The sequence below is a fragment of the Dendronephthya gigantea genome, unplaced genomic scaffold (genome assembly GCF_004324835.1).
Source record: "Dendronephthya gigantea isolate DGI-Jeju-01 unplaced genomic scaffold, DenGig_1.0 000057F, whole genome shotgun sequence".
NCBI classification, from domain to species: Eukaryota; Metazoa; Cnidaria; class Anthozoa; order Malacalcyonacea; family Nephtheidae; genus Dendronephthya; species Dendronephthya gigantea.
In genome coordinates this window covers 508,524-522,870 of record NW_021163067.1, presented here as the reverse complement: position 1 = coordinate 522,870, position 14,347 = coordinate 508,524, and the positions used below count along the sequence as shown (strand labels likewise).

General features: G+C 37.9%; 2 protein-coding genes and 1 pseudogene across 2 annotated transcripts; 2 read left to right on the top strand and 1 right to left on the bottom strand.

Moving 5' to 3' along the window:
- Positions 1-2,744: 2,744 nt before the first annotated feature.
- Positions 2,745-3,931, top strand: LOC114529546 (myb/SANT-like DNA-binding domain-containing protein 4). The gene is made up of 2 exons (XM_028551361.1): positions 2,745-3,141; positions 3,543-3,931. The coding sequence occupies exons 1-2, from the start codon at positions 2,745-2,747 to the stop codon at positions 3,929-3,931; spliced, it is 786 nt and encodes a 261-aa protein (XP_028407162.1).
- A 406-nt stretch (positions 3,932-4,337) lies between these two features.
- On the bottom strand, positions 4,338-5,688 carry LOC114529545 (annotated as a pseudogene).
- Positions 5,689-6,749: 1,061 nt separating this feature from the next.
- Positions 6,750-12,330, top strand: LOC114529598. The gene is made up of 4 exons (XM_028551412.1): positions 6,750-7,046; positions 8,632-8,739; positions 10,147-10,439; positions 10,954-12,330. Exons 1-4 carry the CDS (start codon positions 6,872-6,874, stop codon positions 11,128-11,130), a joined length of 753 nt encoding a protein of 250 aa, XP_028407213.1. The 5' UTR covers positions 6,750-6,871; the 3' UTR covers positions 11,131-12,330.
- Positions 12,331-14,347: the final 2,017 nt, after the last annotated feature.

The following is a 14,347-nucleotide window of genomic DNA, read 5'->3' as shown; positions in this document are numbered from 1 at the left end:
GTTGTAAAATAACAATCTATTTTTGGACCAGGAACTGGTCCCCACACGCGGCTAATCTTCTTGTTGTTGTTGTTGTTGTTGTTGTTGTTAGGGGGTGACGCTCTTTAAAAAAGCCTAAGGCTCCGTCAATTCACATCAGATCGCAATAAAACTTCGCACAACTATTCTTAGCGATATTCCCCATCGATTGACGGAGTTATAATTTTGATTTTTTTTTTTAAAGAAATTTAGAAGCAACTCAAAATTGTAGCGTAGTAATGCGTATAGATTATATTCAATATTAGTATGCATAACTGAAGCAAGTTCGAATGGCTAAGGCTCCGTCATTTCGCTCCAGATCGTGATAAAACTTCACACAACTATCTTAAAGGTTATTCTCTGTCGACTTACGGAGTTAAATTGTTTGTGCTTGTATTCTGCAGAAGATTTGCAAGCCATGTCAGATTGTAGCGAGAGGCAAATTTTAATATTATTAATATTCATATCCTATGAGTTCAAGCTAGAAGGTCGTGTATTTTCGTTGTTTTGTACACAATATATACTCATGACTATAGGACCATTGCGTTAAATGCGTTTCTCTCTAGGGCATTTCTTATTTTTTATTTATTTGTTTAGGGTTTGCCCAGCATACATATACATAAAAAACGACTATAATGACAGTGGCACGGTGCACGCAACGCTAGCTTCTCGCCAGCTACAGCAGCATAGATTAGGACATAGATGTGCAACTCGGCATATTTTAAATGTCTTTGTATTGAAAGCAGATGAAAAATGTAGAAAAGCGATAATTTTAACATAACCGCAAGATTGCCTAGGTTCATAGATATTTGAAATTTCATCCTGGAGAGAAAGATTGAATCTATATTCACCAGTTCCTGGTCCAATAGTACGATCGTACTTGTTCGATTAAGGCAACGTAGTATCACTTGAAATATACTTTTTTTCCGTTTGAAATTTATGTCTGAGCTATAGTTCTCGACTTCTCGTAAATAAACATAACTACAAAATTTTATCAAGCTTCATAAAGAGTAACGAAAGATATAATCAGTTGAATACTGCGGAATGGATTTCTTTTCGAACTACAATTTCTTAGCGCTGTTTAGCTAAATTAAAATCGCGAGATCGCCTGCATGGATAGTATTTTTCGACCTCATCGTAGATTTGGTGCATCTTAAACTGACTAATAGCATAAAATCCCACATAAGTGCACGTAATTTTTTGTGCCAAAATTCTCCTTTAAATTGTAATACTGGAAACAATAGAGCCGTAAGTTTAGCCCTCTTTCCGCTTTTGCATGCCCCCCGATCAGATTTGTAGAAAACCATGGTCATGATCAAGCAAGCTTTTAGAGCTTATAATCTTCGGTAGGATTTAATATTTTTTTATTTGAAATTTTCGATCTTGCCGAAACTTGGCTACCAGCACGTGACATAAATCAATGTTTGTTGGCCATATAGTGAATATTAATATTCATTTTTTGTAAACATACGTTCTGATTGGTCGATTTGTACCACGTGAGTGAATGTTATATAACAACAACGCCACGGCAGTGCCGTAAACTGCCGTTATAGGATTTATTGCACAAACAAAAAATTTGCCGAACTTAGTTAAGAGGAAATTAATGTAATTATAGATGAATCCACACCGAAAAATACTAAACGGACAACCGCTTGAATGTTTTTTAGTATTTAAAGGTAAGCATGTGTTGTTTAGTTAAGTTTAAAAATGATATAAAGTCTTTACGAGTTTACTCAAAATGAATATCAAAAGCATTAAAGAACTCTTTTTGAACTCGTTCACAAACAAGGAACTGGAAGTTCAATTCTGCACTCGGCTTCGCCTTGTACAGTATTGAACTTCTCGTTCCTTGTTCGTGAACTCGTGCATATAAAACCCGATAATGCACTCACAGAGTGCATTAATCCTTAATTAAATATTGGTCAGTGACAGCTATAAGACTGTAAGTATAAGATTGCGTGTTTTTGCGTGCGTGCAGCAAAATTAGTTGAGTATAGCAAAGTAAATAGCAAATTTTTTACAAAACAAAAGCTTCGAGAATGAGATATTCGATAATAGGTCGGTATGTTCAGGATGACCTGCAAATACTCACAATAGTCTAATAAACTTGACATTTCTGTGCCTCTGGGATTTCATGTGAATAATTTGTACAGTCAAAGACAAAGCAAAAGAACGAAAAAATCACAAACAGGAAATTTTATTTGCGGATTATGCTTAATGCATATGTAAATAACTATGTCTATGTTAGCTATGTTTGTTCCGCTTTTTCTGCGACACCCTGAATAATATGCCTTTACTGAAGGCTAATTTCCACTCCGGAAAACAAACTGCGAATCGGATCGGATTTGGAGCCTGGTCCGATCCATGAAGTGATTTCGGATCGGATAAAAAAAGGTTAAAACTATTTGAACTTTTTTTTATCCGGTCTCGGACGCTTTTGGATCAATATAAGCCAAAAATTTCAACAGACGGCGCACGCGCGGATCAGTATCTTTCGTTCCGATCCGATCCGATCCGATCCGCTGCTCGTTTTCCGGGGCCGGTTGTTCAAAAGCGGGTTAAATTTAACCCAGGGTTAGCGTTAAACCTGGGTTAAAATCCTTAACCCAAGGTTAGCTAACCCCAGGTTAAAACTCCGTTGTTCAAAGCAGTGTGAAAGTTGCGGTTAACTAACCCAGGGTTAAGGCAGTTAACCTTAGGTTAAAAAGCGCGCGAATTCTTGCAAAATGGCGGACGTTGAAGGAGGGAGACAAAAGAAAAGAAGAAAGCTCAACTTTACGGTGACCGAAATAGACACTTTGACCAGCAGAGTGCAAGAAAATTTAGGACTAATCCAGTCAAAACTAACCAATGCGGTAACGAATCAGAAAAAAAATAAAATTTGGGAGAATATCACAAAAGAAATAAACGCGATAGGGGTGGCAAACCGCACAACAAGCGAAATTAAAGAGAAGTGGAAGAACCTGACCAGCTCCGCTAAGAAAACGTTTGCCGATGTGAATAGGCAGATGCGAAAAACTGGAGGTGGTCCTCCACCTAAAGAACCCACTGCAGCGCAAGAGAGGATAATCAAAATATTTGAAGATACTCCTCTTTTTACCGGATTAAGCGGCTTTGAAACAGGTACCGGTGGGAAGTGATTGCATTTGTTGCGCTGAACTGTGGTACAAGTTTGGGCAAGTCTCTAAATTAGTTTCCAGAGCGCAACGCTTAATTAAATTGTAATCATATATTCATTTCATATCATCATATTTGCACGAACGCGGCCATGTTTGCAAAGAAATTGCCAAGTTTTCAACTATTAATATTTGTTCAACTCCATTAGTGAAAACGGCTTCCTAAACTAAGATAAGTTTTTTTCTTTCTAGTTGAAATTCTAACTTTGCCAAGACTCTGCTATATATAAATGCTTGTGTCAACACTTTGCATTTTGCAGTTTCGCCTTTTTTTAAAGCATATACTTTGTTTATTGTATATGTATTATGTTTTATTATTTGGGTATTTTATGTCTCTTCATTTTTCAGACGGACAGGATAGACAATCCTTGGAGGGTTGTAGCACGCCCGCACTTAGAGACGGTATCCTTCAAGAATTAACAGAAGTAGGACAACTCGACTCAGATGATTCAGATGAAGATAATTATGATCGTGAAAAACAGCGTCCGATACCACCATCTTTCAATAAGGAAGAAGTCTTTACTCCTAATTGTTTACCTGTGCCCACCACCCTTATCCCCGCCCTCCCTCCACCAAGCAAAACAGAACGAAAAAGGAGAATAACAAACCAAGAGGTTTTAAAGCTGCAAGCTGAAGTTCTACAACACCAGAAAGAAGTTTTAATATTGAAGAAGGAAAACCTAAAACTAAAAAACCAGGCTTTAAGAGAGGCACAAAATAGTATGCTGAAGCTTTGAAGGGTACTGTGTCTATTCATTCCTTTGATAACTTAATTATTTCTATACAGCTTAATTATGGTTGGACTTTCAGAACCTCAAATTCTATGCATGCAAGTGGTAATAGGGGTTGTAAGGTACTAGGCATTTACACATTAAAAGCAGACAGATTGCCTTGTGCAACAAATTTTCATGTTCATGATTGTAAATACACACTCTCAAGTACTTATCATTCTTTATTCCTCCAACGTTAAAGGAAAAACTTATTAATATAAATTTCATTTAGCTGTATATAATTTTGTGTGTAAAGTATTTATATTAATGTTATATATTTATTTATTTATAGCATTCATAAACTGTTCATAAACTAATCACAATTACATATTTGCAATATAATTTATAACCCATACTTTATTGACACTGTATATTAAATTATAATATTTGATATGATAATATTTAATATTAATTAAATGGGTATGTGGAAAAAGTAGAGTGTACACTCAGTCATTTACAAGCTTGAACACATCAATCAACTTACCATAATAGCCTGTGGTTTAATATACACAAATTCATGCCAATTAATAGCTGTTTAAAAAAAAGTGTTTGCTATATGGTCTCTGATAAGATGGCCTGTTTCATGCCCTTGATATTCCTGTACTTCCAGTTCATCATCTTCATCATCATCATCATCCATTGGCTCATTAAATGCAATTGCAATATTATGCAATATTGCGCATGCACCAATAAGCTGGCAAACCTTTTCCGGGTGCATTCTCACTTCTGAGTGCAGAAGATGGAATCGTCTTTTCCATCTACCAAATACTTGTTCAATTATGACCCGGGTCCTCCTATGGGCTCGGTTAAACCCCCTTTGATTTGCTGTGGCTGGCTCATGATATGGTGTCATAAGGTATGGCTTCAATGCATAGCCACTGTCACCAAGCAAAATTCCTTGCTCCAAGTGGTTGTGGTTGTTCTCAAGCTGCTGGCATATTTGAGATGTGTGGAAAATGTGGCTATCATGGGTGCTGCCAGGCCATCGAGCCACAATGTTTGTAAACCGTCCTATCAGAGGAGTATATTAAAAATGTAGTACATTTAAACGTGTGGTGTAATGGCTTTACTGATTCAAAAAGTTATTAATTAAACTGGACTAATCTTTTGGGACGCCCAGTACAAGTAATAGCAGTGTGATTATATATAATTATGACAGTATCAGTATGTACCTTCATGATCACAAATGCCCTGTACGTTGATAGAGTGATAGCGCTTCCGGTTCACGTAATTATTCTCGTTATGATGTGGCGCCTGAATTCTGATGTGTGTACAGTCAACACACAACCAATCACAGACGGAAAGCCAGCTTGTGCAAAAAAGTGGTTCTTTACTTTCTCGATTTCGTTTATTGAAGACGGCCATTTTATGAAATCATTTCGTCTTCTATTCAGTGCCAAAGATACATCTCTGACCGTTCGAGACACCGTTGATTTGTCAACACCGAAACTATCTCCAACAACTTGTAGGAAACTGCCGGAGGCATAAAATCTCAAGGCAATTAGGACTTGTTGTTGTGGCTCAAGTGCATGGCCTCGCTGCGTATTGCGAATTAAATCTTCATGCAGAAGGTTTGTAATGTAATTTATTGTGTTTCTGCCAAACCTATACCTTGCCCTTAGCTCATCGTCGTAAAGGCCGTCAATATTTATGCCACGTGGACGATATCGTCTTTCCCGACGAGGATGATTTATTCGAAACAAATTAAGAGGAAAGCCTGCCATGTTTTATTTGCAAACTTGATACGTTAACCTAGGGTTAAGTAAGTTAACCCATCTAGCGAGGAGGGTTAAAGTTAACCCTTCCTTTAACCTAGGGTTAAAGATAACCTAGTTTTGAACAACGCAAAGTAACCCAGAGTTAAAATTTAACCCAGGGTTAAGCAAATTTAACCCTGGGTTAGCGTTAACCGGCTTTTGAACAACCGGCCCCCGGAGTAGAAATTAGCCTTAAGGCCTAGTTCGTACGTCGCATTTTCGTCGCATCGAATGCAATTCAAACAACAGTCAATGAGATGGTCATGAAGCTAAATAAGGTTTATAGGTTTTAGCTATACTATTAAATAATGATCTATTGAATGTAATTTTTACTACCATTCCAGAAGTTGTGTTTAATGGCTTGACTATTTGTCCACTAAGTATTTTTTATTCACACAGATGCTGAGCTTCTTTTGATATAAATCGCTTTTAAGGCTCTGTTACTCCATGCAACTTTCCTTGCCATTTGCAATGCAATTCTACTCCTGATTGCATCAAATACGAATATCTCTTACGATCTACTATTATAACTACTATATATTTCATAGTATTTCGAACAGTCTTCGCCAATTAACATCCCTCAAAATTATAATTGCATTGTAAGACAAAGTTGTGAGGAAAATTGCATAGTGTAATTTCCTTTGTCGGTGAGTTCTCAGGCGGCGTTTATACAAAGGAAACTTTCCTGTACTCTCCGATCCAAAGGAGAATTTTCCTGAGTGGAAACTGGCCTTAAATTAACAGCGCCTTTAAAGTAAACTGTAAAGAGTATATACAACATTAAAGTGAGGCTTGGTTAAGGCAAATTAGACATTACTAGTATAAGAGAAAACTCACATTGAAATTGTGCCATAATATAATTGTTGCTAAGAAATATTTCAAACGTTGTATTTTCACAACCAAGTATATGTTCACCTCTAATAAAATACCTGAATGAATAGGCGGAAATGACCCACGACCCACGATTTTTTAACCCTCAAAGAACACCTCACTAATTGCAAAACCTGATATATCATATTTCATCTTTGGATTTGTTTATAGCAATGTTGATATAGAACATTCGATTTTGTCTGTTGTTAACGTTGAAAGCGTATAGATAGTTGAATCGAGGATAATCGGCAGGCAGACTACAAAGATTTTTAAAACCAAAATGGAGAAAAACGGAAGAGTTTGGCTGAATGTTTTCTTTTTTCTGGTCATACAACGATCCAACTGGCGGGGGCAAGCAAGCATAACCCCGAACAATAATACATCCTCGATTGAAAGCACATATTCAGCATCAAGTACAACATTTTTAAATCCTACCACAGCGTTACAAACATCTGGTAAGAGATTTAAACCTTAAAATGAGTGTAGATTTTTGCTCTGTCAATTTTAGTTCGACAGTCTTTGTTTGATACAGTTTGATGTCGAAAGCGGCTCCGTATACGATCTTTCAGACTTCGCCGACCGACGACAACGCTTAAATTCATCCAAATAAACTTCTCTATGAGCATGATTTGTAGCATCAATATCGTATTAAAAGGATATAAAGTAATACATGACGTGATTTTTTGGCAAAATCATCGACTTCAGGGTCGTGTAATATTTTATTTCGCTCAAACCAAATTTTAGACCTACAGTAGTTTAAAATATGAAAACGCTTACATTAAACAAAAAATATAACTCTAAATATTTTCTTGACTGAAAATCTCTTGATAAAAGAGAGGTGTTTTATTATTGGTATTGTAAATCGCGAAACAGACAACATTAATCACTTATTCCCCGTTTACACTACGCGCGATATTTGGTACGGCACGGATAAAAGTTCCGGCCGTGCCTCTTTTACAAGTACTTGGACTACCTAAATAGGTAGTCCAAGCACCGATAAAAATTAATGGTACGGGTGCCGGTGTTATCCGTGCCGTACCAAATATCGCGCGTAGTGTAAACGGGGCTTATGTTGACTCACCAGTGCGCTGTGCTGCTGTAGGACGCAGGGACGCCTATTCAGTGTGATATTATTCTTATACCCTGCTGGGGGGGGGAGGTGTTGGGAGGGATGACTAACAAGGTGTCACCGAACTGGCGCCCAGAAAGATAATTTTTAAAATTTGACGCCTCGCGCAAGCATTTTTATACCATTCAAAATCTTATATTAAGCTGTAATGTTTGTAACTATAATTGCAAATTAATTCTCTCATTTCTTTGTCAAGAGCTTATAATTAATCCTTATTGATTACCCCGATGATTAATAATGGACCACCATTTGGGGAACGAATTCAACCGAAATATTTCCAGCTTTTTAGGGGCTATGCATGTAGATTTTCAGAAATTTTTGAGATTTAAAAAAAACAGGTACATGAGTCATGAATGAAAATCATATCTTTAAAATATATAGAAATCATATCTTGTCATACATATCATTAATTACATATGTCAAATTCATTACACATCTTGAAAAGTTTTTATCGGTGCCGAGCCTTCAAAAATTCTCTAAAATCTCATATATATGATTTATTCTATTTTCATCTATATTTTTATCTATATTTATATCTATATTTATATGTATATTTATTCTATCTATATTTATTCACTCGGCTCTAGGAGGTATTATCACCTTATAATATCGATTTTATAATTTTTCAAACAAACATATATTCTAATTTCCCAAACAGCCGGTGCTCGCACCCCCCCTAAGAAAACTTCTCTGAATCCATCCTGCTCAACCTCTTTCTCCTAATGTTTATCACGACAACCCCCCCAGTTTTTTGCTAGCTTCCTACAACCATGATTTATGCGTGCAAATGCTACATATCTTCATGAGACAACTGAAGACTGTAGCGTTGTTGGCAAATTAGCCATTACGTGCATGCATGTGCGGTAAAAGTGGAAATAATATTTGATTTTTCTCTTTTTTGTTTTCTATAGGTGTAACCTCAGTGACAATGACTGCAATTTCCAGCCAGCGTATGTCATCTTCAATGTCAAGTCTCAGCCCTACAACAATATTATCAAGAACACCTACACCAAATGCAGGTAAGGCTTCGTCCAAACAGTACGAGAATTGCAGTCGTATCTCAAGTTATTTATGTGATAATTGTCAGCATGTCTGTAAATTAATCCAGAAATATACCAGTTCATTACAGTACATCATCGGAGTGAATGATGAACGTTGGCAGGTTGTAAATAGTACAGTAAATTTTATTGGGCATGGGCGATAATGACTCGTGAATGGTTGAATTAATTGCAGTTAACATCAAATTGCACTCAGATATATATTTTTATATAACTGAGTGCAATTTAGTGTTAAATCAAGTTTAATTTGATTTCACACCAAAATTACACGACATGAAGTGAAATTAGTTCAGATTTGTTTTTAAAAATCCGATCAGAACAGAAATTCTTCATGCAGGAATCTTAGCTAACCGTGTTCGAAAGGCCAATTCGATTATTTGTCAAGCCTTGTTTTCATATGTGCTATTGGGCCGATTTCTACTAGAGACAGATTATCCGTCTGGACGAATGATCTGTCTGACAGACGCCTGAGTATAGAGTCTATAGACATACAACAAACTATCTAAATTAACTTTGGAGATGAATATGTCAGACGAAACAGAATCGCCTATTCAAAAAGCGCACAGGAATTGGGAAATCCTTTATGTGGTAAAAGGAGTGGACAGGCGCCGTTTTATGATCGGAATTTTTCGTAGTTCGTCCTCACCCCGTATTTATTTATCATGACTAACAGACGGATGATGCGGCGAGACGAACAACCCATTCAAATTCGTCTGAATATACAAACTATGCAGATAATTCGTGTTGACGCGGATGATCCATGCATCTGCTTGTCCGTGTAGAAGACGAACTATCTTTCGCTTGCACAAGTTCGTCCAGACGGATTACAGGGACCGCGGATCTGGGTGGATCACTGGGCTTTAGCCCCACCAATAATTTTTACGTAATTAGTCTTTAATTTTGAATATTTTTTAGACTCAAAATTTACAAGCAATATTTTTAGCAATTTGTATTTTTTGCTTAAAAGCATATGCGAATATGTATCTTATCTTGAATACTATCGTAACTTTTACTTCTTCAACAATAAAGGTACACCACGTACTGGGTATTTAATACTGGCCCCAGCAATACGAAAAACGCTGATTCGTCTTTAGTATAAATCTGGCCATTCTTATGCCGCCGAAATCCCACATATGAAAACCAAATTACAACAAATTATAACAAATTCACGATATGTGACTTATCACGAGTTATTATGAAAACCAGTATACGACGTAAAAAATAGTCAAGTATGACATAATAGTCAAGTTATATAACTTAACTATTATGACGAATTATGTCATGACTTTCTTCGTGTAATAAACGCAGGAAACTTGCAGAGGAATTAAGAATATTCATACTGTATACGTCTTCTGTTATTGTTGCCAGCCACATCCAAGATGACCAGCCAATATCAAGCGGGATCAACAAGTCAAATAAGTTCATCTTCAATCGTACCAGAAAAAACTTCAGGGGTTCCTGGACGCCTTACAACTACAGAATTGAATACTGCTGTGTCACCTGCGACAACTAAGGTCGTTCCCGTCTCTTCGTCCGTGAAGAACGACAATGATAAAAAAAGCGATGACGAACCTAAGGTTGAACTGTTTGTGTGGGAGTTTGTTGCTATTGGTTGTGGAGTATTTATATTTCTTCTTCTGATCGTCATTGTATTATTATGCGTAAGTTTACTTTATTATTTTTTATTAAAAAACATGAATTAGTTTTATGCCTTTATTCTAAATGCTCACTCACACTCAATAACCATACCATACCATACCATACCATACCATGCCATGCCACGCCACGCCACGCCACGCCACGCCACGCCACGCCACGCCACGCCACGCCACGCCACGCCACGCCACGCCACGCCACGCCACGCCACGCCACGCCACGCCACGCCACGCCACGCCACGCCACGCCACGCCACGCCACGCCACGCCACGCCACGCCACGCCACGCCACGCCACGCCACGCCACGCCACGCCACGCCACGCCACGCCACGCCACGCCACGCCACGCCATACCAATACCATACCATACCATACCATACCATACCATACCATACCATACCATACCATACCATACCATACCATACCATACCATACCATGCCATGCCCCGCCACGACACGCCACGCCGGTTTACCGTATACCTTATTTTTTCTATATTTCTAAAATTACTTTATATTTTAGTGCCAAAACCGATCATTGAAAAAGAAAGCAAAATGCAATAACTACAGTCTTCCAATCAAAGAGAATGGTCAATGGATAGATAACCAAGATATTCCTTTATGGCAGAAAAGAGCTTCTGCTTTTGTTAGCGACAACCCCGTTGTTGATGAGGCCCCGGCGCCAACCCTGACAACATAAAAATTCGAACCTGGATCCCTACGCGTTTGTTTACATTTTGTATCAATTTATCTTATTAAGTGTGTTATAATGATCACTAAATTAATTATATTTATCTATATCCAACCTGACGATTCAGTCCTGCCATTTAGTAACACCCCCATAAGGTCTTAGAGCACTTTTACTTTCTAACGTTAGTTGAAAACGTCAAAATTTTAAAAGGAAAGGGTCTTCTTTTCCCTGAATTTGGGCAAATTTGAAAATCGATTCTAAAAATCATTGCAAGCAGGCTATCCCCTTCTGCGCTTCGCCCCCCCCCCTGCCGGCGCCACTGCCAGGCATGCAAGTTTAAAGTTAGTATGATGAGTTATTTGAGGTAGTATATCCTTTCAAATGGACAATCAATTAACACTAATATATTAGCAAAGCGGGAAAAATCGTCGGCTAGGTAAGATCTCTGAAATACCATTCATCAGGTTTAGAGAAAAGATGTCATATAATCACGGCACATACTCGACCTTAGTTATTATTTTGTATAAGGGCGGGTGGTAGATTATAGTCGTGGCCAATTAAAGGTTCCAATCCAATCGCCAGTGAACGTTAGTTATTTTTACGGCCGTGTTAAACAGTGCAACTTGCAATGCAGTGTCACTTTTGAGAGATATATATTAGTGAAGCGTTTTTCAAAATTTGGTACACTGCTTGTTAGTTAACTCAAAAGTAGTGTTTCGTACGTCGGTGCCAGGTTGAGGCCCTGTTTACATGCACTATACCGGATTCGCACGTGGCATGCTATGCTAGTTCACGAGTCACGACGTCAAAACTAGCCACTCTGCAGAGCGACTTTTACCCTCCAAAATATGATAGCATGATTGCTTTAATATGGTCAGCTCAGTAAAAAAAATTTTGTGAATCCGGTATAGTGAACAGCGTCAGAATCAGGTGTGTCCGAGCGGGGAGCTCAGTGATGGTCATTAAATTAGTTATCTGTGATTGTTATGAAGCATGAGGTTAAACGATAAACGTTTTTAAATTTACGTATTATGATTAATTCCAGGATTTGCAAAGAGGGTTTTACCTTCATGCCCTAGGTACGTCCTCGAGGGAAGATAGCTCCATGCGGGAAACATAGTTTTAAGTGAAACTTTATTATTTAACTGATGTAAAAGAATGAAATGTTCCAATGAAGTTAAAAAATGAAAGCCATTCACCATGGCACAATGTTGACTGCTTTATATTAATAATCCTAATATATACCGCGGTTAGTAGTAACACATAGTGCCGACGTGATCATATAATATAGGCATATTCGTTTAATATTTTTTTCATTCAGCGAAGCTGCTCTTCGTTAGCGATGATCTGATACAAACTTGAGTTAATAGCAAGGCTGGTGAGATTCGACATGACTATAACTGTAAGACATATTGGTGATCCCGGGCACATGCATCCCGGCTGCACCCAACAAAGGTATCACCACCTATTTACTTGCCAGGGATTTTCGCTCCCACTGCCACAACACCTCTCTTCTCGTCGGTCTTGGTTGATAGTACTTTAAAAGAGAAAGCCTCACTGATATACATTTTTACTCAAGTTCAATTTTACTCCACATGGGGCCGCGGAGGATCTTCACGGCGGAAGGGGCTAATATTCATATACTCGCGTTATGCATTAATTACATCTTTTTCGCCGTCTGTTAACACCAATACATGAATATTAGCCTCCCCCCCCCCTTCCGGCTCCCACTGAAAGATCTTCCGCGGCTCCTGAACCCATGCATTCTCTGCGATCCGAATCCATTATTACTCTCTCTCTCTCTCTGTTGTTTACGTGTTTCGCAGAATGAACGTGGAATTGGCCTGCTCCGAGTTAGCTTCGTCTTCACCGCAAAAGTCCGAGGTGTATTTCAGGGACAATCCAGTTTTACCAGGTGATATATAGTTGCAGGTTGATGCATCCTTGCGGCAGATCTGAATTTTATAGAAAATGTTTCGCGAGGTGCTGTGATAGCATAGTATGAAACGAATTTGAAAACAACCATTAAATATTTCATTGTTAAGGAATGATCCATTTTTGCACTTGAAAACGATATTCGCACAATGGTTTTCTGCTCTCTCTATTATCCTCCATACAGCGTACAGGCTTTTCTCTTTCCACAACTCTGGGTGCCTTTCTAAACAATTTTCTGTCCCGTTGCATCCTTCGCGTTGAACTAACACAATTTTTGGCACATTTCCTACCAAATGAGTTCGATCAAAGGCCTCCTTGCTAGAAAGGACTCCAAATGTAAACGGAGCAATATTTACGACGAGCAAGAATATAAGAACGATTCGCAAGATTGATTTATGTTTGCCGTTATATTTATACATGGCTCTAACGACAATAAAAGTAAAATAGGCAAAATTCAAAAACGGGGAAACGCAAATGAAGCATATTTTTACAATCGAGTCAAAGTCAACAGAACAGCGTGTGACGAACCAGTAGGGGAGAGCAGCTTGGGCGATGTCTTCAAATATTAATGTTAAAGATTTTATGGCAATGTTAATGATATCAAAACGCCTTTCTATCGCTTCTTTACTCTCAAAAATATCTCTTGAAACGTCTTGATTACATTTGGTATAGCTTTCACCTTTCTGCTTTTTCGTGACTTTCCAATAGTACACCAAACTGTAAATTATTTTTACCAACGAAAATGCAGCCCCAACACAGGCAAGAGCTATGAATGCAACTGCAGCTTCGGGTTGAGGTTTCGATAAATGCAACATTTTGCCAGCTCGATATTCAATTGCTTCCATGCTATCGATGACAATATCATATATTTCCATCGATATTGTGCCCATCAGAAATAGTATTCTTGCTCCTCTCGCACATATTGACAAAGTTCGAGTTTTTCCCATGTTTTATGCCCATGAATTACCGACCTGTGTATTTAGCTAGTATATCGCTATATCACACTACTATACAATGCATGCTGAATAAAAAACGAAATTGAAAAGCCTTAGTGAAAACTGCCAACGTAACAACACAGGCGCTAGTTTTATTTTCGATATTCAGTATACCAAAAGTAATTGTCATGATCAATAACCGGTCTAGAAAATTCTCGAATTATTGTTAGAAAGCATTCATGTTTTTGATAAAGTTCTTGGCCTTACATAGAATTCTTTCTTTACATTCGGCGACAGTATATACTTTATATGCCTTTATTTGAATTTCACTGATGAACTCATGACTTGTCAGAAAT

Coding starts and splice junctions, on each gene's coding strand:
- LOC114529546 (XM_028551361.1), top strand. CDS start 2,745: ATGGCGGACGTTGAAGGAGGGAGACAAAAGAAAAGAAGAAAGCTCAAC. Junction 3,142..3,542: donor ATTAAGCGGCTTTGAAACAG/GTACCGGTGGGA, acceptor TTCATTTTTCAG/ACGGACAGGATAGACAATCC.
- LOC114529598 (XM_028551412.1), top strand. CDS start 6,872: ATGGAGAAAAACGGAAGAGTTTGGCTGAATGTTTTCTTTTTTCTGGTC. Junction 8,740..10,146: donor AACACCTACACCAAATGCAG/GTAAGGCTTCGT, acceptor TATTGTTGCCAG/CCACATCCAAGATGACCAGC. Junction 10,440..10,953: donor TCGTCATTGTATTATTATGC/GTAAGTTTACTT, acceptor TTTATATTTTAG/TGCCAAAACCGATCATTGAA.